At 40.6% G+C, this 21,336-nt stretch overlaps 1 protein-coding gene across 1 annotated transcript in view; it reads left to right on the top strand.

The window, feature by feature from the left end:
• FER1L6 (fer-1 like family member 6) overlaps window positions 1-21,336 on the top strand; it is an 82,266-nt gene that overhangs the window by 35,525 nt on the left and 25,405 nt on the right. The window contains exons 15-27 of the mRNA XM_074816502.1: window positions 3,140-3,260; window positions 4,515-4,615; window positions 5,275-5,365; window positions 6,169-6,288; window positions 7,449-7,601; window positions 8,916-9,102; window positions 9,652-9,776; window positions 11,725-11,859; window positions 12,415-12,564; window positions 16,432-16,542; window positions 18,751-18,912; window positions 20,052-20,235; window positions 20,429-20,613. Of these exons, the coding sequence (XP_074672603.1) occupies window positions 3,140-3,260; window positions 4,515-4,615; window positions 5,275-5,365; window positions 6,169-6,288; window positions 7,449-7,601; window positions 8,916-9,102; window positions 9,652-9,776; window positions 11,725-11,859; window positions 12,415-12,564; window positions 16,432-16,542; window positions 18,751-18,912; window positions 20,052-20,235; window positions 20,429-20,613 (1,825 nt within the window). The remainder of the gene's footprint in view (window positions 1-3,139; window positions 3,261-4,514; window positions 4,616-5,274; window positions 5,366-6,168; window positions 6,289-7,448; window positions 7,602-8,915; window positions 9,103-9,651; window positions 9,777-11,724; window positions 11,860-12,414; window positions 12,565-16,431; window positions 16,543-18,750; window positions 18,913-20,051; window positions 20,236-20,428; window positions 20,614-21,336) is intronic.

Here is a 21,336-nt window from a genome sequence, read left to right as displayed (position 1 = left end):
AATTAAAATACCATACAATTTTTGTTTCTGCAGCAAATAAATAAAGAAAAGGGGGAAGTAACCAATATTTGACCGAAAGATACTTGCATCTCCTCATTAACAGGACTGCAGATTTGGGTACATGCTCAGTTATTATCCTCTCTGAGAGACTGTGGGATTTTTAGTTTTTCCCTTAACAAGAATTTAGATTTAAAGAACCATTGTAAAAGAATGAATCATTCTTCAAATTTGCTGTTTGCTTCTTGGCTCACTCCAATATTAACAAAGTTTTCTCTCATTAAAGATCCCCTTTCCTCAAATTTATGTACAATATTGCATCTTGTTTTCCCTCCTGTGCTATCTAACATTTTGGCCAGCCACAGATACCAACTAATGACAATATGTCATCTTACTGGTTTCATCACTGGATATTTTTAGTATTCATCAGTACTTAATGGGATATCCAATAGTTTAGATAAACTCTGCATTTTAGAATTATAAATGAACAATAGAGAACAATAACAAGAGTCGATTTTGGAGATTAAAACCACCAACTTATTAAAGGAGCAGGCAGAGCAGTAAGATTTCTAAAGCAGACACCATGAAATTGCCAGGAATTTTCCACATTTATGTCAAAATGTATAGCAAGGATAAGCTAACACTAAAAAAGTGGTTTCCCCCGGTTCTCTTAGAGGGAATAATAAACATGAAAGTTCAGTCTTTCATGTGAGTTATTTCATGGCTATATAATTTTCTTAGTAAGTCCCATGAAAAGATTCTTAAGATCTATGAATTTCAGGTTAAGAAGGTCTGGCATTGAGAGATAGTTGAATTGTTTTTCCCTCTTATGAAACGACCAAAATTAATTATTGCTCGAGATCTGTGTAGCTCTGCTGTGCGCCTGTTCAACGGGTAATGCTCACCTTGCTGTAGGTTATTGAGGAGAAAGTAAAACAGAAATTATTTTTCTCTTTGATATCCCATAGGGCAGGAAAATTAAGTTGTACAGAAGATCTTTATCTTTTTAAACAGAAAAATTCTCGCATAAACCTATTAGGTATGTGTGGAACTTAGGAGTTATGGATAGGCCGCTCAAGAGTGGCAAGGGATTTGGTTTCTGTGGGTTTGGCTTAGTGGTTAAACACATGTGCCCAGTTCTATCTGAAATGACTTAGGGTATCTGAGGCATCCTTACAAGCAAACATGAGAGGCCCAGCCCCTTCTGGGCCCGCGGGTGGATGCCCATGCTTAGTCAGCTCAGCCTACTGGGACTCTGGATTTCAGGAGCAGATGATCAGGACTTTCTAAAAATTTGGCTGTGCTGACTGAGATAGAGAGACCTTGAAATGGAAGAAAAGTCTCCTCTCCATACAAAGTGCACTCTCCTTTCTTAGAACCACAGCCTCTCCTAGAGGAGAGGAAATGGAAAATGCAACCATTTTTTAGGTCAGTTGAACATCGTGAAGAGCAGGAGATGTGGGTAGTTTTATTCTTTATTATTTAGGGAATCAGTTTCTGTGGGGAAATACTGAAGGGTCACAAGGCAAGTTGTGCTGGTTTTGACTGAGATAGAGTTAGTTTTTTCCATAGTAGACTGTATGGAGCTATGTTTTGGATTTGTGCTGGAAACAGTTTGATAATACAGGGGTGTTTTTGTTATTGCTGAGCAGTGCTTACACAGAGTCAAGGCCTTTCTGCTGCTCACACCACCCCACCAGCAAGTAGGCTGGGGGTGCACAAGATGTTGGGAGGGGACACAGCTGGGACAGCTGACCCCAACTGACCAAAGGGATATTCCATACCAACTGGTGTCATGCTCACTGATATAAAGGTGGGGGAAGAAGAAGGAAGGGGAGGGGATATTTGGAGTGATGATGTTTGTCTTCTCAAGTAACTGTTACAATGGAGCCCTGCTTTCCTGGAGATGGCTGAACATCTGCCTGCTGATGGGAAGTGGTGAATTAATTCCTTGTTTTGCTTTGCTTGTGTGCGCAACTTTTGCTTTACCTATTTAATTGTCTTCATCTCAACCCTTGAGTTTTCTCACTTTTATCCTTCTGATTCTCTCCTGCATCCCACTGGAGAGGAGTGAGCGAGCAGCTGTGTGGTGCTTAGTTGCTGGCTGGGATTAAACCACGACACATGTATACACCAGTAAATAACTCTCCAGTACAGGCTCTTCTCAGCTGCAGGGCATGTATTGGTGGCATCAGGTTAGACCCATTCCCAGAAGAACATAAAGCTGTTTATAGAGTTTCATATCCAAAGCTCTCCACTGTCCCACCATTAGTAAGGTAAATGATGAGACCTTGTGTGTGAAATCCAGCATGGCTGAGCATGGTGTTTCATAGAGCTATAGTATTTCTATAAAGGGAGGAAAACATGCTTATCAGGTACATGGTTTTGACGTAGTGCCTACCACAACTCTAATCAAAGCATCAGGCTTTGTGGCAGGTGTACATTAAAGTCTGCAGAGCCTCTGGTTATGCTGGTGTCTTGCTCATTTTTTTCACTACAAGACACTCAGAGCTGAACACCCAAAGAAAGCAGCATTATAAAAATAGTCAATATGGCAATTTGGACCTAAGATAAAAAGTGAGAAAGGAGAGAGCAACAGATGCATTTTATCACTGAGTTTATTATGAGTTTGGTATCACTTTTACTAAGCAGGTCCTGCAGATCATCTTCTCCCAAGGAATGTCAATCTCCCCTAGCTATTGCTTCTGAAAAAAAGCATCTCATGAAAGTAATGTGGTGGTGAGACTCTACCATGCCTCTTCCACTGTGCAGTGTGTGGAGCCATTGTTCTTGAAGAGGTGATTGGATTTTAATCTTTGCTTCTTTTCCCCTTGTTGCTTCCCACCATTAGCAGTATTTCAGAGCTTCTCTGCATGCCTCTTTGCCTGGCTTTTCTCCCACCCTGGAAAGCACTGAAATGAGATTCATTGACTTCAAGCTTTTTCTCTTCAGGGATCTCACAGGTAGTGTAAGTGATATCTGTGTTTGTTCTTCCCAGTATTTACTGGTTAACACATGTGAACACATCCTGTTGTGTCTTCAGTTTCTGTGCTGTGAGAGAGCACCAAAGTTTTTCTTTCCTGAGCCTCCCCTTGAACTCCTCTCTCACCTCTATTATCTGCTCCATACTTTGTTTTCACAGGAACTACCAATACCTGCCATACGATGAGAGGAAGCCATGTATCTGTGTCAAGAGCTACTGGGGCAACCAGACCTTTCGTCTGTACTCTTCCAACACTCTTGAGAAAATGGCAGATCACCTGGTAAGTGGCAACCATGCTTCCAGGCTCATGTATTCATCAGAGTATGGCAGTGAGAGGTCACGTTCCCTAAAATAGGCCTTCAAAATTTCCCCCAACTGCATTCCTTGTTGTTCATTTTGTGAAAGAATAGGTGATATAGCCCCTTCTTTTTTTTTTTTTTCCCCAAATTGTTTGATCTATTAGAGCTAGTCAAATATTCTTGTCCATGTTTTGTTTTTTTTTTTTCTCCATAGGGATGTCTTCTTTTCTGAGAAACGCTATATTCTTTGTAAGAACAGTCAAACAATTAAAATATGTGATATAGAATAATTCTGTTTCCTATGGCTCTTCCTCTGATGTCTTCTTGCCCAGACCACATGGTTTAACCTGTGTTTATGCTGGAGACTCTTAGAACATATCATCTCATGGGCAGTCACTCTGATGCCCTAATCATAGTGTTTTCCCATAATAATGTTTTTTTCTACCCTTATTTAAAGTTGACTATCAACAGTAGTAGTATTTCTTTAAAGTGACTTCTAATGCTGAATATTTTAATTTGGGGCACTCAGGGTAAGAGTGATTCATTCCTCATTTATCCTTATGCACCTCATGATCAACAACACTGAAGTCATATTCATACAAGGTTGTATCATGAGAAGACAGTGGTTTATAGGCCAACATTTCAAACCCAGGTATTTGCAAATTAAACATCTAAATATATATATATGGAGAGATATGTTTGTATCTGATATGTTGTACCTGAACACTCACAGGCCTTGCTGGAAATCCAGCTATGTATTTTAGTTTGTAAGAACAGACTCCATTTTTCAATGATAACAGCAGGTGTTGCAGTAGACCTTGCATATGGATTCAGGTGCCCACTAAAGTTTAAGAAGTTAACTCCAGCAACTTGCTAAATTTAGGCAGCAGAGCTGGAAGCAGAACCAAGGAGAACTACAGTTTTTCCTCCTACCTAGTGGAGTGTTTCCCACTGACTGATCTTTACCAAAGAAGCGAGAAAACAAAGCTGCTCCAAGCAGTACTAGCTTGGACTAGTAGTTGGAGAAACTGGGGAAAGGTCAAAATAAATGATGCTGCCGGAGTCTTCTCTCTGTGTACTTTAAGCATTAGTGATATATCAGAGGTCCTGTTCTGTCAGATTACAGTTGCCTCCCTCATTCTTGCTAGTCATACAGTGAATAATGGTATTATAACACTATCAGAATGACAAAGTTCCGTTCTTTACATAACGGCTTTTTCATGTATTTTTCATAGGAAGAATCATTAGAGCAAGTAAAGGACTTGATCAAGGTTTCAGAGATTGCATCTGAGGAGAAAATGAGGACGACCCTAAATCATTTTATCAATCAAAGCAGGTAACTACATTTACTAGAGGCATACAGAAAATCAACTTTATATATTGGCTACAAATTTGAAGCTAGACAAGGAAACTGATGATAATTAAAAAAAGTACAGTAAACTTACTGGAATATGTATTTTATTTATTCTGCTGCAAAAGCAAAGGCCTTCCCAAATTGCAGTTTCTATTTATACAGAGAAAATATTTTGTTGTTATTTTCAGTATTCAGTATTGTCAGTAGAATACTGCCAATCATTGTCATATTATTTTGGCTTTCTGGACTCTGAGAATAGAATGTCTATGGGATAAGTAGGATTTAATAGACTGTGTGATAGACATACTGTAAAAAAGGACAGGGTTAAGATAAAAACAAAGGATTCCACATGGCAGGATAAATCACACAGTGGGCTCTGTGTCAGATGACATGATTTGGCTTAAAGTAGATGTAAACCCTTATTTCTAGATATTAACCCTGTTTCTGTGAAATGTGATGCAGAGTTTTTGGAATCTATCCTTTGAATCTTATAGATGCTCAATATTTATTTTAGAGAATTTCAGCATCTCTGTCTTCTGGTTCATGCACTGCAGCAGATAGAACATTTAATTCCAAAGTATTTTAGCAGCTCACATTAAAAAAATAACACATTTAAAGAACCTTTTATTCTTGTGTCCTAGGGCCTTCATTACCATTGCTGAAAAGAAGCCCAAAGGGTTGAACTACACTGGTTTGGATAGAAAGAGACTCATGCTGTTCAAGCAAGAGCTGGTATGTGTGTTTTTGCCTTTAAGCATCGATGCAATGACATTAACTGAAAGCACACTGGTTGTATACATTTTAATTTCTCTTTGATTTCACCATACTGGAATGCTTTGTAATTAACATGAATATAGTATCCAAGAGCATTTTTTTTAATAAACCCTGCTGTGCTTAGTTTACAATGAAGGTTGGTCTTACAACAACAAAGAGTTGTAAGATACCCTAAAATAATTCAGAACATGTTGTTTTTACATACAAATAAGACATTATAATAATGAGCTGTTTTTTCTTTTCCATGCATTTTAAAATGGGGTGATGCTAGTTCAGTGTAAAAACACCAGATTAACACTGCTGTTAGGCATTTAATTACTGTGGTGGGGCTGAACTTCAAGACTAGTAAAGTCTGGCATTTGATATTCCTGGACCTAGTCACCTCCTCCAGGGAACCAGTGAGAAGAAACCAAACTGGGTGGAGGTCATCTGAATGTTTATTAGCTTTGTTTGCTGTTTGTAGCACAGAATTTGGCTGTGACTTCTGTCAGGCCTGAGGTCTGATAATTCTAGGTGGTAATCACATGTCTCTTGGGGCATCTATGCAGTATGCATACAAAGAGAAAATGGGGAACATTCACATTTTATGTTATTCAGCTCCAAAGAGTTGATTCCTTTCTGTTACGACAAAGGTTATTGTTACCTTGAACCAAGTGTCTCTTCTCTTTTCAACTTGAATCGAAGACTGTTTTCTCCTTCTGTGTCCAGTTCAAACTACTTGAGGATGCATAAAAAATACATATTGTCTTTCCTGACTGCAGGAAGCAATGTCCAGTGATGCCAAGGGAATTGTTCAGCAGCAGAAAAAGAAGATGCCACTGGATGAAATCATGCGTGAGACCCAGAGCTTTATAGATAAAATTCGATTCTTGGTTGATGAGGTAATCCACATAGAAATTCAGATAAATTTAAAATGCAGGATTTGACTTTGATTTTCATAATCCTGTGTGAATAATAACTCCTGGTCTGGTTATCCAAAGAGTTCTCCTTTGGATGTCTGGACCCAATCTTGTTTTGTGTTAAATGGAGCTGTTAATAGACTGGGGTAGGAAACACTGTGCTATGTGGTATGGAGAGGATGCAGTATGGAGAGTTTTTTTCTTCTTCTTCTTTTTGTTTGTTTGTGGTTTTGTTTTTTTTTTTGTTTTGTTTTGTTTTGTTTTGTTTTGTTTTTTAAATAAGGTCATCCCATATGTGCCCTGGTAGTTTGGAGATAGTCTGCTTTCTGATTTGAATTCATGTCTCCACTTGTATGGACATAATATAAGCTCAGGAATCTCTATGCTATACTTCACTGTGCAGACACTGCCTAGACATGCTATAAAGCCTGGGAATAAGGGAAGAAGAAACATATTTGGTCAAACCAAAATCCAGCCAGTGGAGTGCTATCCCTCTGAGAGCTGTCTGTGCTAGCAAACTAAACAGGGCCATGGCTATTCCCTGGCTCAGAGAGCAAGTGGCACAGCCTGGTGTGATTTGCAGTCTATACCCAAACTCTCTTCCTTCCCAAAACAGAGTAACCTCGCTCACAGTGCCTTCTGGGAACAGCCTCTGGGCTGGTCTTTGCTTCAGACCACGCTCAGGCTTTGCTTGGGGAAATGTTGTCTGGGATGGGGCAAGGTAATGCCAAGGACCATCCTCTCAAGCAGAATAGATGATCATATGCCAGTTCTTAGGTTTAGCCCTGGTCCTTTTTGGTTTGCTGGTATAGATGAAGTTGATGGTATTTCCATGGTAAGTACTTCCAGTTTACACAGTCTGTGAGTAAGTTATTTCCTGAAGCAGAGTTGTACCCAGGTTTTTAGTTTCCCCTGAAATGTTTTATGGAGTGGGTGTTCCTGAATCACTCTACCAAGCTTAGGAATGGAGGTTTGGACTGCAAGCATGAAGTGACAGTCTCTTTTAGTCTGGGTGCACATCTGCCACTCCACAGGAGCTGTGAGGGAATCAGCTCTTGGTAGAGGGTGTTTTAAGAAAAAATATTGGTGGTGGCTCATAGAAAGAATTCAGTTTTAGTTCAATATTCCTTCTCACTTAACAGCCACAGAATACGGTGCCTGATGTGTTCATCTGGATGCTCAGCAGCAACAAGAGAGTTGCATATGCAAGAGTCCCAGCAAAAAACATACTCTATTCCCCAGCGAAAGAGCAGAGAGGCAAAGACTGTGGGAAGATTAAAACCCATTTCCTGAAAGTAAGTCTGGGGCGCTCTGCAAACACTGGGGTTGTCTGGGGAGCATTCAGTATTCAAATTTCTTTCAGGGATTGTATTTTACAGGCTCATCTTTGTAATGTACTAAAAATGTGTACACATTCATAGCTTGTTTGCTTCTCATTTATGCTTGTCCTTCTTTAAGCACTGTATCATTGCCAGGCTTTTGGTACACCAGTAATTAATTCTCTCACTACTTTTTATGGCAAGTGTATAGCATTGTTTATCTATAGCTGTATACATAAACAGATAGAAGAGGTACAGCTTCTTTGCTGGCAAAGACGTCAGAATACAGTACATGAAAGTCTGGGAGGAGAATGGTAAGCGACCAGCACCCAGCAACTGAGATAGCAAGGAAACTAGGTGTTCGGAGGTAATATAACAATTCTTTACACTTAAAATGTGCCTAGGTTTGTGCAATATATGTCAAAAATATTGTTATTGGATTATTCATTTTGAAGAAAGTCTTAGTGCATATAATCCTACAAAGGTGGGTAGTATCTGGCAGTGGAATATCATGCACTGTAATTTTTACTATGGCCATCAGGAAAAGCTCAAACACACAAGACAATAGTAACTTCATATAATGACTTTTTAGTGCTTTTTCATCTGGGGTTGCTGGGAGCACTTCCATAACATATAAGTACTCCCATAATAAGTATCTAAGCTCCTGGTAGTGGTCATAGGTACTCATTAAGCACAGTACTATTTGCCTGCATGAACAAAAAAATGCCATAATTAACTCTCCAGCCCTTTCAGTATCAAGAATTACCTTGGGAACAGATAATAATAAATTAGTTTATTATTATCTGAGCTAAATGAAGTGGGAAGGGAGAGGAAGGAAATAATAGTATTTTTTGTTAAGACTAGTAATGTTTTATACCTGAATATGTTTTCCGACCTGTCCAATGGAGTAATATTTTTAGTAACACATGGGAGCAACTATTGGAGACCAGTAAAAGTGCATGAAATGGAAAGTAGGCTGAAGTCTGGGAAAAGTAGGGTATCAGCTAGCACTGATGTACTTGCAGCTATTATGTAGCCTACACAGACCTCTGCATATTAGGCAGTATGCCATTTACATAGACTTTCAACCGAGCAAACCACTCATTTCTTCCCTAAGAATCACAGAAGTTCCTTGTGCTAAAGGAGTCTCAGGGCCACTCATTGTGGAGAAAGGTAATTTATCAGTGTATCAACTCAGTGAATGCTGCTTTTTCTCAGGCTTGGTAGGACTCAGCATCCAGCCATCTCTCTTTCTTAAGCTTGTTGGTGATGGGTGGATTTTTTCTTCAGTTACCAGGCAAGCGCCCACTGGGCTGGCCTGTGCAGGCGAAGGTGGACATCTACCTATGGCTTGGACCTGCCAGCTATGCTCACAGCATCATGGAGAATTTGCCTGTAGGATATGAGACTGAACTACCAGCTAACACCAACTCAGGGCACAGTGTGGTGCCCTCACCTGCCTGCCTGCTGTATAAAAGTAAGGCACTCTTTCTTCTTAATATTAGCAATTAAGAGACATGGCCCCAAAAGCTCTAATTCAGAGGGAGGCACAACCTCTGTTTAAAGTAACTGTTCTAAGATGATCATGGTTTAGCATCTTTTAATGAGAAAAGGCTAGTTTTGTTGCCAAGTCATTAGCCCTGCCACTGAAAATTAGCAGATGTCAGGGAAAGAAAGGACCTGTTAATTTGTAATTTCTGTTCCCTGTCCCAATGAGGAAACATCCTTCAGTTCTCCTGATGAAGCTACCATGTTGAACATCTAGTAGATAAATCAGTGATGAGAGATAAAAACTGGCAGTTAACAACCTTGCAGTAGAGACTTACATCGGACATTGATTTTAAGTGAATACAGAAGTCTTACACAACTTCTGAGTGTCTTGGGTGTTTCTTTAGTAAGACAACACTAGCAACAGTTTCCCTTGTCGGATTCTGGTTGGACAGCAGGTGATGAATCTTACCTTTCTATCTATGTGCTGCATCATTTCCATGAAGCTGACTTTACCGTTTTCTTTGCACTGACATAGCCCCGCACCTCTTCCAGCTGAGAGCCCACATGTATCAGGCCAGGGGGCTCATTGCAGCTGACAGCACTGGACTTTCCGACCCTTTTGCAAAAGTTACTTTCACATCACACTGCCAGACTACAAAGGTAAGTTCCAAAGTCTATTTCAGTAAATGAAAACACTTTTTTTTTTTTTTTTCCCCCAAATAAACCATGAAAAGGAAAAATCTTGGTTTTGCAAGGAGGTACCTAGCAGGAATAGTTAGATGCCCGCTGTTAAAGGGCAACGCCTGACAGTCCACTGCAAGCAAGGCAAATGTTTAGGTGTAACCCACTACTCTAACATGAGGTGCAGTAGTACTAGTTTATTTTAGCTCAGATGTCAGATTCTCTGGGGCTACTAGGACATTGTAGCAAGTGAATTACCTTTTTCTGCATCTCTTTCTATACATTTTAAGTTTGGGCTGTTGTCATTGCTTGGGTATAAGGATGAACCCCCACGGTTCTCTTTTCCTATAGTCTATGTGTGCAATGATTGAGCAAAGAGTGAAGACCTTTATATGGTTTCTGTAGCCATGTGAGCCAGCATGGCTCTTTGTGATGGAATTCGGCAAAGAACACAGGTGGTTTTAGAGTGACAAAGTTGAAATGAGCTGAAAACAGAGAGGTGTGAAACTTTCTGCACTACTTAAATGTTGCAAAAATGTGCCCAGAGGGAGTGGTCTCACATCTCCTTCAGGCATTTCCAGGGGGCAGATGGTATCCTGTGGACATTTGATGAAGCCTCCAGAGAGAAGTGGGAACTTCTACGGAGCTCCAGTAAGAAGGGTTGAAGTACAGCCCTGGCAAATGAGCAGGAGGATGGTCCCTCACAGAACATGCAGACTGGCTTTCAGAGGTCCTGAGCCCTCTACAACTACCCTGGAGTTAAAATAGGGCCGGTAGTTCTGAAACCCATGCCTCAAGCAGAATTTGCTGGGCCAAATATGGTCTTGCTTCAGAAAAAGTGTTTAACCCCCGTCCAGTCCCTCCCCTAAAAAACTCCACAGAATACTGTTTTAATTTAATTAATTCTGAAACTCCTCTGACAGCTGCTTCTCTTACGAAGCAAGTTCTGTGGCATGTGCCAAAGGGAATGAGAAGCAAAAGCCTTTCTCTGCTCTACATTGTAGGTGTCTGTTTCTGCTCCTTTGCCTCAAGGACATGAACTGATTTTTTCCTGTAATGTGATTTTAACTTCTAATAGAAGTTGGTGAATGAAGTCAATGAAGTGCGTGTTTAGATGCACTAGATTCAGAAAAGTAGAATTTGGCCCAGGAAAAATAGGATTTTATAGGCACAGAAGTGTTAAGTTTATTCACTGCCTGAATAAAATATTGCAACCAATAACTTGCATGTTTTTAGAAGACTCTCAGTGAAGTGCCAATAAACTGTAGTCAAGAGCCTTATTTCCATTCAAAAGAATGATAGCAGGTTATGAGTCATTTTACAGTTGGCATATTTTTCCTCTTTAAATGTTATCTTTGTTAAATATATTTCTTGCCAAGACAGTTAAAACATTGTCTATGATGAAACGGCATAAGCATCCACATAAGCCAAATTCCAACATATTAAAAACTATTGGTTTATTATGAGTGATTCATTAAAATATCTTTTTTTTTTTCCTCATTAAATGTTACGTGTCATTACACTGAAGTAAAAACAAGACTGAAAAAATGTACCTTGGAGAAGAGAAAACTGGCTTCGGTTTAGGGCAAAGGCTTTATTTCAATAACACTGGACACGCGCCTGTTTTCCTAAACCAACAGCTTTCCTCTAAATTTAATACTGATCTTTGTCTACAGAGACTGGTGGACATGTATTGATATACTTGCGAGGGGTCTGTGAGGAAAACAGTGATATGGAGAAAATGGAGATACCAGCCTCAAGGCGAAAGAATCATATTCTTCTGTCTGGGAATAGCTGCTAAAAATTGTGGTGTCTCGGACAAAGAATTGATCAGACTGTGGGAAAGGACATCACCAGCAGCACGTCCTCTGAAAGACTCCGAACCAACCAGTTCATAGCTCATTAAACATTTCCTCTCTTTCATTAGATCATTTCTCAGACATTATCCCCCACCTGGAACCAGATGCTGCTCTTCAACAGCATTGTGCTTCATGGCAACAGAGAGGAGATTGCTTACTTCCCACCAGAGATCGTCATCGAGCTGTATGATGATGATGCAGTGGTAAACTTGAAATCCTTCTTAGTAAAAGCCTGGGTTCTTACATCTTACTGCCAGTCTGAAGGCAAAGCTGTGTCACTGAATAGTTGTTAAATGGATGACCTTGCTGAATGGAGCTCAGTGTTACAGTGGTTTGCAGTTTAACATCTGAAACCAGCCCTGAGACTCATTTTACGTCCTTGCAAAGCTGTGTCCTTGTTTTTTCCCAAGTGAATCTCACTCCTAAAGACTGGCTTACAGAAATCAGAAGCATCTTGCTCTCACCTCTCCTGCACACAGCTGTAAATATTGTCTCTAAGTCTGGGGAGACACAGATTTATCTCTGACCATGCAAATTCTGACACAGTCTCACTGACTGAATATAGAGCTCAGAAACTTTGGATGCTCTGAGGAGGTAAAAGTACTCAGCTTTTCCATTTTCTTTGCTGCCTTGCATTTGACCCTGCTCTTTCCTTCAGGGGAAGGTTTTTTTACAAATACTAAACTCTGCATCATCTTGGCTCCTATGACAGCTGTGAAATTGAAATGCATTTGACACCTGTATTCTCCTTTATTTAGGGTAAGGCAGAATATATTGGGTCTACAGTGGCTGCCCCCGTGGTGAGACTTGCTGATCAAAAATATGAACCACCTAAACTTTCTTACCACCCAGTGTATTGTGGCAATCTTTCAGGAGGAGACCTTCTTGCTACATTTGAGCTTCTGGAGGTAAACTAGACTTTCTCAACCATTATACTTTTACACCCTGGGCTCACAAAAGCAGCTGTGGCATCAAGGCCCATCACTCTTTTAAATTAATGGGAATTGCAACTGAAGCAAACTGATTCTGCTGTTGGATCTCATAGTCCCCAAGCAATCTCTGTCACTCCCTCCACCCTGCCAGGGGCCACCATCCATGCACACACCACCGCCAGCCCCTTTCATGCTCTGAGCCTCATTTGCCCATCACTTGCCCTGCTCTAAACTGGGATCTGATCTGAGAAACAACTGTGAAAATCCCATCGCCATCGCAATGACCTGTGGTTTGGAGTAACACACGGCCCTGACTTTAGCAACCTCAAAGCTCTCAATCCAGCTTTCATTCTTAGGAAAAGGAAGTGGTGAATAGTAAGGATTGGATTAGGGAGACTGAGTTTTCAGATATCCGTAACATATTAAGAGAAATGTTACGCTGGTCTCCAACTGCAAGACAAAAGGCAAATTCAGCTTACCTCTGGGGCTAGCCTGGCAGATGCATGAGTGGGGTGCATCATGCCTGGGATTTCAGGGAATTTCAGTGGAATTTGCAGAGCCACCAGTTAGAGGAAACTTCTCTCTGCTGAAAACCTATAGCAGTTTATTCTGAAATCTGAAATGGGAAAAATGTGGAACTCCATGACATGTTTTGCACATATTCCCAAGATAAAACAGGCTTCTAGACACAATGGGCTAATTATATTCTTGGTGAAAGCCTGAAATATGACACCATGTGGAACATTTCCTCGTTATGGGGGGTACCAAGGGATAGAGTCTAGTACCTTATCCATAATTTTCCCATTTTTTTAACTGAAATCCACTTTTTGGTGAACAAAGAGAGGATTGTAATTTGTTGTGCCATCTTTTGGGACAAGGGAAGCAACACTGCTTCCGGGATATATCTAAATACACCCCTAAGACTTCTCTAGAAAGTTGACAGTAACAGTAAATAAACACCCTGCAGTCTTTATTTTCACACACTGTATTATTCTTCTCAGTACAACACTCTAGAACATCTCACATGGCATAAAATAGCAATATGGACATTAAAGAAATTTTCAGGAAAAGATATATATATATAAACATCTGCCAGTCTTCAAAGCACTCCCAGAGCTAATGTGCCAGTGTCTCCTTCCAACGTTAAGGGATTCCTGATGATGCCCTGTGTGAGGATGGAAACAAAAATCTCTCATCACTGATTTATTCTCATTCTGAGCCCATGACCTTTCCTATGACATACTGTCCTTGATAACTCTGATCTGCAGGTACCATTTGGTTCAGCTGAAGAAGTGTAAGAAGTGAATGCTTCTTTCTCAAAATGAATGCTATTATGCTGGGTTTTGGGATGAAATTATTCTTAAAACAGAGCATCTCGGCATTTATAAAAATATGACTAATGAATACTAACAGGCTTGATTTTGCTCAAAGTGAGCTCAGGACTTACTGATTTATTTTTTTTAATCAAAAAAGCAAAATATCCTTGTAAATACATCTCATGGGCATTTTCCTCTACTGTCATTTGAGTGACAGATCATTCTTCACCTCTTGTTCTGTGCAGTTTCACTGTGGCCATGAAGCAAAGTCCTTTCTGAGTTATACCAAGCTAATTTCACTGAAATTACCAGAATTTCACTATGTAATACAGAAACAGTGTCAACTCCACTAATGGTTGTTAGATCTTGGAAAACTGGAGACCTTGCACTATATTGAACTGTTCAGTTAACTGCAATACATAAAAAGAACAAGATGAAGAACAAGTGAAGATCCAGAGAATCTTGATTTGGTATCAGTCTTAGGTTTTGCACTCTTGGAGTGCAGTTTAATAAAACCCTTTTATTAAAAGTGTTAGAGTGCAGTTCTGTCCTCAAATGTGAGATCATGCCAGCCTTCCTCTCCTAAGCTATGTGCTTTGGAACTAATCCCTTCTCACAGCTGTAAGAGAGGACACAAATAGCTATATATGTTCCAGTTTAAAATAAATAAATAAGTGGTACAGTTTAGAAATTACATATGCATAAATCACTGTATCATGTAGATTAATATATTTTGCTTGATCACCTGTCATCAGTACACAAGTCGGATAATGCAATGAAAGTGGGTACCCTGAGATATGGACTGTGTGCAGGAAGATGACATCTGGTATATGATCTGATTCAGGTAGTGTGCCTCCTGTTTTATTTAAAGTACCAGTTAATCTATTATGAGGTAAATTTTTGGAACATTTAATGTCAGTTAATATAGAGTTGGAAGGTCTGAATATGATTAAAGCTAAACAGGTGGATTTCATAAAGTCGTGTGTTTCTGTTTGGCTTTTTAAACAACATCACAGACATGACTGATAGAAACCAGATACATTGAGGAACAACAAAACTAGACCTAGATCTCTGGCCTTAAGTTTCATGAAATCTATTAAATTAATTGCTTTTGATTTCTACTGATAAAAGGAAGTAAACATGTCCATGTGAATTATTGCTGTTAATTATGTGAATACTCACATACTCTGCAGGTCCTATGCTAGAAGATACATTTTCCACCCGTCTCCTTCACCTGCAAGGTACTAGGGAACACATTAAACTCCCACACAACTGTACATAGCTGCAGATAACAGACAGGTGGCCTAGTTAAATGAAGCAGAAGGTTCAATCAACTCTGCAGGTCCTTTGAGAGCTGTATCTCAGCTGCTTCACCTTTCAAGTGACATATTAACTTAGGAACACTGAAGCACTCCAGAAGTTGTGTTTCTTTTTTCCAGAAGCTGTATGTACAGTATGCTTTAGGTACCATACTTCATGTGAAAGCCAAGGAGAGCTCTGTTTATGGGTTGCTAGCTCACCTGTGAAACCTGCGTTCCTACTGTTCTCTGCTATCACAACCTGAGTTTCATGTAAGACTTGATCATCAGGTGCTGGCTTCAACTGTTTTATGTAGACATTTGCTAAATCAGGCCAGGCTTCAGTTCTGGCCTGCATGGACTGAGAAGGTCATAAACACACTGTGGAAAATTAGAAAGGTATTGGAAAGGAAGCCAGGGAGCTTTCCCACAGAAGGTGAACCAAACCAAGCAGGCAGCAGATCCTGGAGCATGGCAAGAGGCAAAGAGATGGTCAAGCCTCAGAGCTGTGGTGGAGCATGGTCTCCTCCCACCCACCTGGTACATGGCAATCGTGTACACCCAAATAAGCTCCTGAAAGTGGGGCAGGCTTATGTGTAATCACATACAAAGATCATAAGTGCCGCCTGCTGCAAGATTTTCATAGTTGCACAGAGAAGACCCAGACCTAATGCTGAAGATGCCATTTACAAGTTTTCAAATGGTGACAGCATGCAATAATGCAGGGCCACTATGTCATAGGGGCTGAAAACCATTATGTCTGTCTGGCAAATGTGTGGTTTAGCTGATGTGTACAGTCTGTTCACCAGCCTTTTTTAACTAGGATCAGATCTAGAATTTTCCTGTGAAAGCCTTCTAAGAAGTTTTGCTCAGGATTTTTGTTAAATAGAATTACCATGCATTCCATTTTTAGTAAATAAAGTCACCATGCTTCAGTACATGCATGTCTTTAGGGCAAACTATGTCCCGTTAGGACAAAGAAGTCTTTTTTTCAGAAAGGTGCATAAACCCAATGTATTGAATACTCTTTCTGCCAAATGTTTTAGCATCCCAGCAGGACAGATAGCAATCCAGGCCACATTCCCCTCACAGCACAACCTGTCTGCTCTGCAATGTGTCTTGTAAAACTGCAGTAAATTGATGTGTTCTATGTGCCATTCACAGATATTTCTCATACTAGTTTTATTCTTCCAAAAAACACCCTAAGTTATGACCGCTTAATTTTGCAGATTCCTGAGTCAGATCCAGGCAGACTTCCCCCACTGGATCCACCAGATGTTGGCCAGATTTACCCAGTCCCAGCTAACATCCGACCTGTTTTAAGCAAGTACAGAGTGGAGGTGAGTTACTTAGAATATTTCCATTTCCAAATCTCAGCTCCTTTTATTCTCTTATTGAACTGTAATAGTAAGGGATGATGATTTTAAAATCCTGATCAATAGGAATCATGTGAATATAGCATATGGGTCCCAAAATAATTCTGGTAAACTCAGATGAAATTGATTCTCCGAGGCTGAGCATGCAAGGAAGTGCTTCCACCTGAGACCAGCAAGGGTTACATCTCAGTCCGGACCTGCTGGGAAGGCAGAACTTGGGTGATGGACCTGTGCTCTGTGCAGCCCAGGGAAGTGTCTGCAGGAGACGGAGAGCTTCCCCTTGTAGCTGACCTCACTGGAGGTTAAGTTCAACATCAGCCACCTCCCAAGATTTTTCTGGGTCCCAAACTTCAGCCAAACAATATTTCCTGCCTGTGTGCAAATGTTTGCACCTCCTCTGCCCTCCTCTCTTGCACTATTTGGGTCCAAACTCCCCTTATGTTAGAAAGCAGGGAAATGTGGCAGCTTTTCACATCAGTGTAAGGCCTGGATACTGCCCAGCCTCACCACTCACTGTCACTTGTCCTGCAGCCTTCACACTATCTGCTTACTTGTCCATTTTGCTGTGCCAAGTCAGACCCTGCTTGCATTACCTGGTGGCCCTTCCCCAGAGATACTCTTTTGGGAGCCCAGAAGCGGGTCCAGCTTTGCCTTCAAGGATCAAGCAATTAAGCTGCTGAAAAGGAGAGAACAGTTATTAGCTCTGCTATATCATTTAGTTAAACTATTGTTTTCTGTACATAGGAAAGAGTTTTTGTTAGCAGTATTCTTTTTTCACACCTGACATTGGGAGGAAAATAAGCCCATGAACGACTCTGCCGATGCTAAAGGGACAGCTTAAATCCTTAAATTTAGGTGTTCCCATTGCTCCTGCAGCATGATTGCTTTGTGCTGTTTGTGCATTTTCTACTTTACACTGCTGTGACATTCATCCCAACTAGCTCTAAGGCACCTAGCTTAGAAACATCCTCACTGTAGGCTTCTTGTTTGAACAGCTGAGCAGAGTGGCTACCTTCTCAAAGTGTTTCAGATCTCAGATAGATTAAATCATGTTTTGTAAGTGCATTTCTGTCTCCTTTGGTTATGGAAGGAGCCCAGGACAGCTCCACTCCTTAGTCTGATACCTTGGGCACCTCAAAATCAGGGAAATTGCATCCAGATAGTTAAATTTCTATAAGAACAAGTTGAAGTGCATGTATATATAGGGAAATACAAACTCTGGAGGATATCTAGTAAGGACATAACACAAAATGAATATAACACAATTATTTTTGTTAAGATATTATAAACTATATCTCACACTGGTGGAAAAGGCCACGGAACCATTGTAACTACAGAAGTGTGCTTCAATTTTAACTGGGAACCTCTGGCAACAAAGCAGGATCTCACTGATCCTCACGCTCCTCCAGTCACTCTTGCTGCTCCCTGACTCACACAAATCTCCAGTCCTGCCGATGTTCAAATTGTCCACAAAGCCCCCCAAGGTTTCTTTTGCTTCTAGTCTTCATTTCACGTTCATGAGACTCATGGCTTCTCTCACCAACTGTAACGTCCATCTCTCACCAACTGTAACCAACCATCTCTTGCTGACCCAGCCCTCTCCTTCAGGGCCCCCCCAGCACACGCTATATAAACTCCCATTTTTCCTGCAGACCTCTATTTTTCAGACCCAGTTTCCTTCTTGTCCTCCAGTCCAGGAGGACAGTCCTCTGAAGGAAATCTGCTTGGAGACCTCCCACCATCCATTGCAGACCTGAGGGCTTGCTCAGCTGGCAAGCTTCTGTTAATCACCTCTGCTCATATGGGATTTGTTTGCTCCTTCAACAGGTCTAACACTTTAGACAAACTAAGCCACTGCTGGTCAGATGAATAGTCCCCGTTGCCCTGCTGAAAAGACAGCTTTTGCAAATGTGATTATTATGGCTTGCTGTTGGCAATATCTCCTTGATAATAGTGGGATGTTATTAAGTGCTTTGACTTCTACCGTTAATCCTGATGGTTATTGAATATCAGATTTCAGTTTTTGTTTTGTTTGGGTTTTTTTGTTTGTTTGTTTGTTTTCTGGTACTCCTGCATTCCCAAAGGGATATGAGGTGATGGGATCCCAGCAGTGGCTTTCCCCAGACTGAGGGGTCTTTGCAGGCTACTGATGTTTCTCTCTGCTTACCACAGGTCCTGTTTTGGGGTGTTCGAGAACTGAAGAAAGTCCAGCTCCTCTCTGTAGATCGCCCCCAGGTTCTCATTGAATGTGCGGGGAAAGGAGTGAAATCCTGTGTCATCCAAAGCTACAAGAAAAATCCCAATTTCAGTGGCCTTGCAGACTGGTTTGAAGTGGTGTGTATAGCATGCTGCTGCTTGCCTGTCCATTCTCTGGTTAGGCAAGGTGTTAATTACTAATTTCCTTCCCTCCTTGTCAAATAATTTCCTCTGTGTCTTGATAAAATACTAAGGGGTATCAGTTCTCATGAAAAAACTACTGATTTGAAGATGCTTTAAAAGACTTCTGCTACAACTGTATGATAAAAGATGATGTTATTCACATTATGTCCCAAGTAGGCAAGGAAATATGTTGCAATCAGATTTTTACTGATAGGTTGGAACTTGTTGACAGATAACAGGGATATTTTTAATACTTTTTCCTTCTCCTTTCCCGTTTTGCAGGGTAGTGCTCAGTTTCCTTTATTTTCTTTCCATTCTTTTAACATTCCTTCATGTGTTACTGGGCTATTAAGGGGATTGATCAGTTATGGCTCATGAGCTCTGGACCTTTTCATATTGTAATACTCACTGTTATGGCCTGGAAATTTAATTATCACTTGTTGTCTGGGTTACACTTTCAGTGGACAAAGGTCAGCATCAGAAAAAAATAATTGGTTCGATTTGTTCTAGTTGCTAACATCAAGAGAAAAGAAGTTTATAAGACAAAAGGACATCAAAACACTAGCCTGGAAAGTGAAGTGCAGTTGCTACAGTATTTTTAGCTTCCATTGTACATCATATGTCCAAAGAGCTGTTTTCCCTTTTGTAATTCATCCTATAAGGCATATAGCCACCCAATGTCCACAACTCATGGTTGGGCAAACTGAGGCAGAGAGGGTTAATAGCCTTCAACAAAGCAGCTGTGGCATTAGGACTCAACTTCCAACACAGCATTCATTCCTTCTGAACGTCCTGATTCTCCCAGTTTATTCTAACAAGAGATGCTTGCATATGACAGCATGGGACTCAAACCAGTAGCACAGTCTGTACAGTCCACTCTGTATTCTTAAGGACAAGGCTTTCTCCACACTTTGCAGGAAACCATGGACAGAACTATATTGCCTATGCTGTATGCATTTTGCATTTTGAGTATGTTAATAGCTGAGGAGGAGAAGGGAGGAAAGAGTAAAAGCCTCATTGCTGTGCATGACATATTCTATATGTGTTCTATATTCTCTGGCAATTCTCAGCTGCTGTCTGTCCTCCTCCACTAGGAGCTGCCTGAAAATGAACTCTTGCATCCACCACTAAGCATCTGTGTGGTCGACTGGAGAGCGTTTGGGAGGAGTACTCTTGTTGGAACACATACCATCAATTGCCTTAAACAATTCCTTTGTAAAACCCTGTTGGGTCCTCAAGCTACACCAAACAGACTAGACATTGTAGAAACTGAGAAAGGTAAATGTCCAGTCCCAACCCCAAATAAGAAGACAAAGGACCTACTCAGAAGCTTAACACTAAGCACATACTTATGTTTTATTGTGTTGAGTGTAGGGTCAAACCCTTGATGATATGGTCATTTGATGATCACCAAGTGTGATGATAACATTTCTGGCAAAATCTTACTTAATTTGCAAAGTTTCAATTTCAGCTTCGCCTGAGTCCTCCCAGCCTGCTGAGTTATCCCGAGAAGAACTATTTTTAGCTGATCACATCTATGCTGAGGTGGAGCAGGGTAAATGTACAGTGGTGGAGCCAGACCCACATCTTGCAACGCTTCCTGCAACTGAACCAGAGCACTCGGCTTCTGAACCAAAGAAAGAGAGAAAACAGAAGGTGTGCATAGTTGAAGCTGCCAGCTAACTTTCTGTTGCAGTCTTGCAGACTTTAGCCCTTCCTTATAAAATGGTAATCTCTTACTTATCTCAGGATTAGAGATTCTGGGTACTGATGTTAACACCCATGCTATCTTGATGGCCCTTGAGAGAACTAGATAGCAATGAGGCTTCAACCGTGTATAATTTCATTACTTCCATTAATAGATACTTCCTTTCTTTCCTTTTGTGCTAGATAGTCATCTCATAGGCAAATAATACTGGTGTAGCTTTTCCTTGCCTTGAATGATCTACTTAATTGCAAAACTCTCACTGTGAATGACTGTTTCTGTGTCCATGGCATTTAGGCAGGGATGAAAGCCCCCTTGTGTTAGATGCTGTACAAATGTGGAGCAGAAAGTCTGTTTCCAAAAGATCTGACTGACAAAGTACAAAACTAGTGTCAGTCTGTGGGTAGAAGAAGATAGGAAAGTACAGGAAAACAAGGTAATGGTCTTTGCAGTACAGTAAACGCTCTAGATTGTACTATTTTTTGTTCGGATGCACTTGCTCCTCCTTTCTCTGTAGTTTCTTCCATCACAAATACTCTTTTATTAAAAACAACAAAAGCAGAGGATGCAGTACTGTGTTTCATTTCAGAAGCTGTTTCTGCGGCTACATGAGACATGCTTCTTTAACCTTTGATGTTTCAGTGGTCAGATGTTTCCGGCATCCTTCATAATTA

This window comes from Strix aluco, chromosome 1 (assembly GCF_031877795.1).
Source record: "Strix aluco isolate bStrAlu1 chromosome 1, bStrAlu1.hap1, whole genome shotgun sequence".
Taxonomy (NCBI): Eukaryota; Metazoa; Chordata; class Aves; order Strigiformes; family Strigidae; genus Strix; species Strix aluco.
The sequence above is the reverse complement of the archived record's forward strand: the minus strand, read 5'-3'. Positions and strand labels throughout refer to the sequence as shown.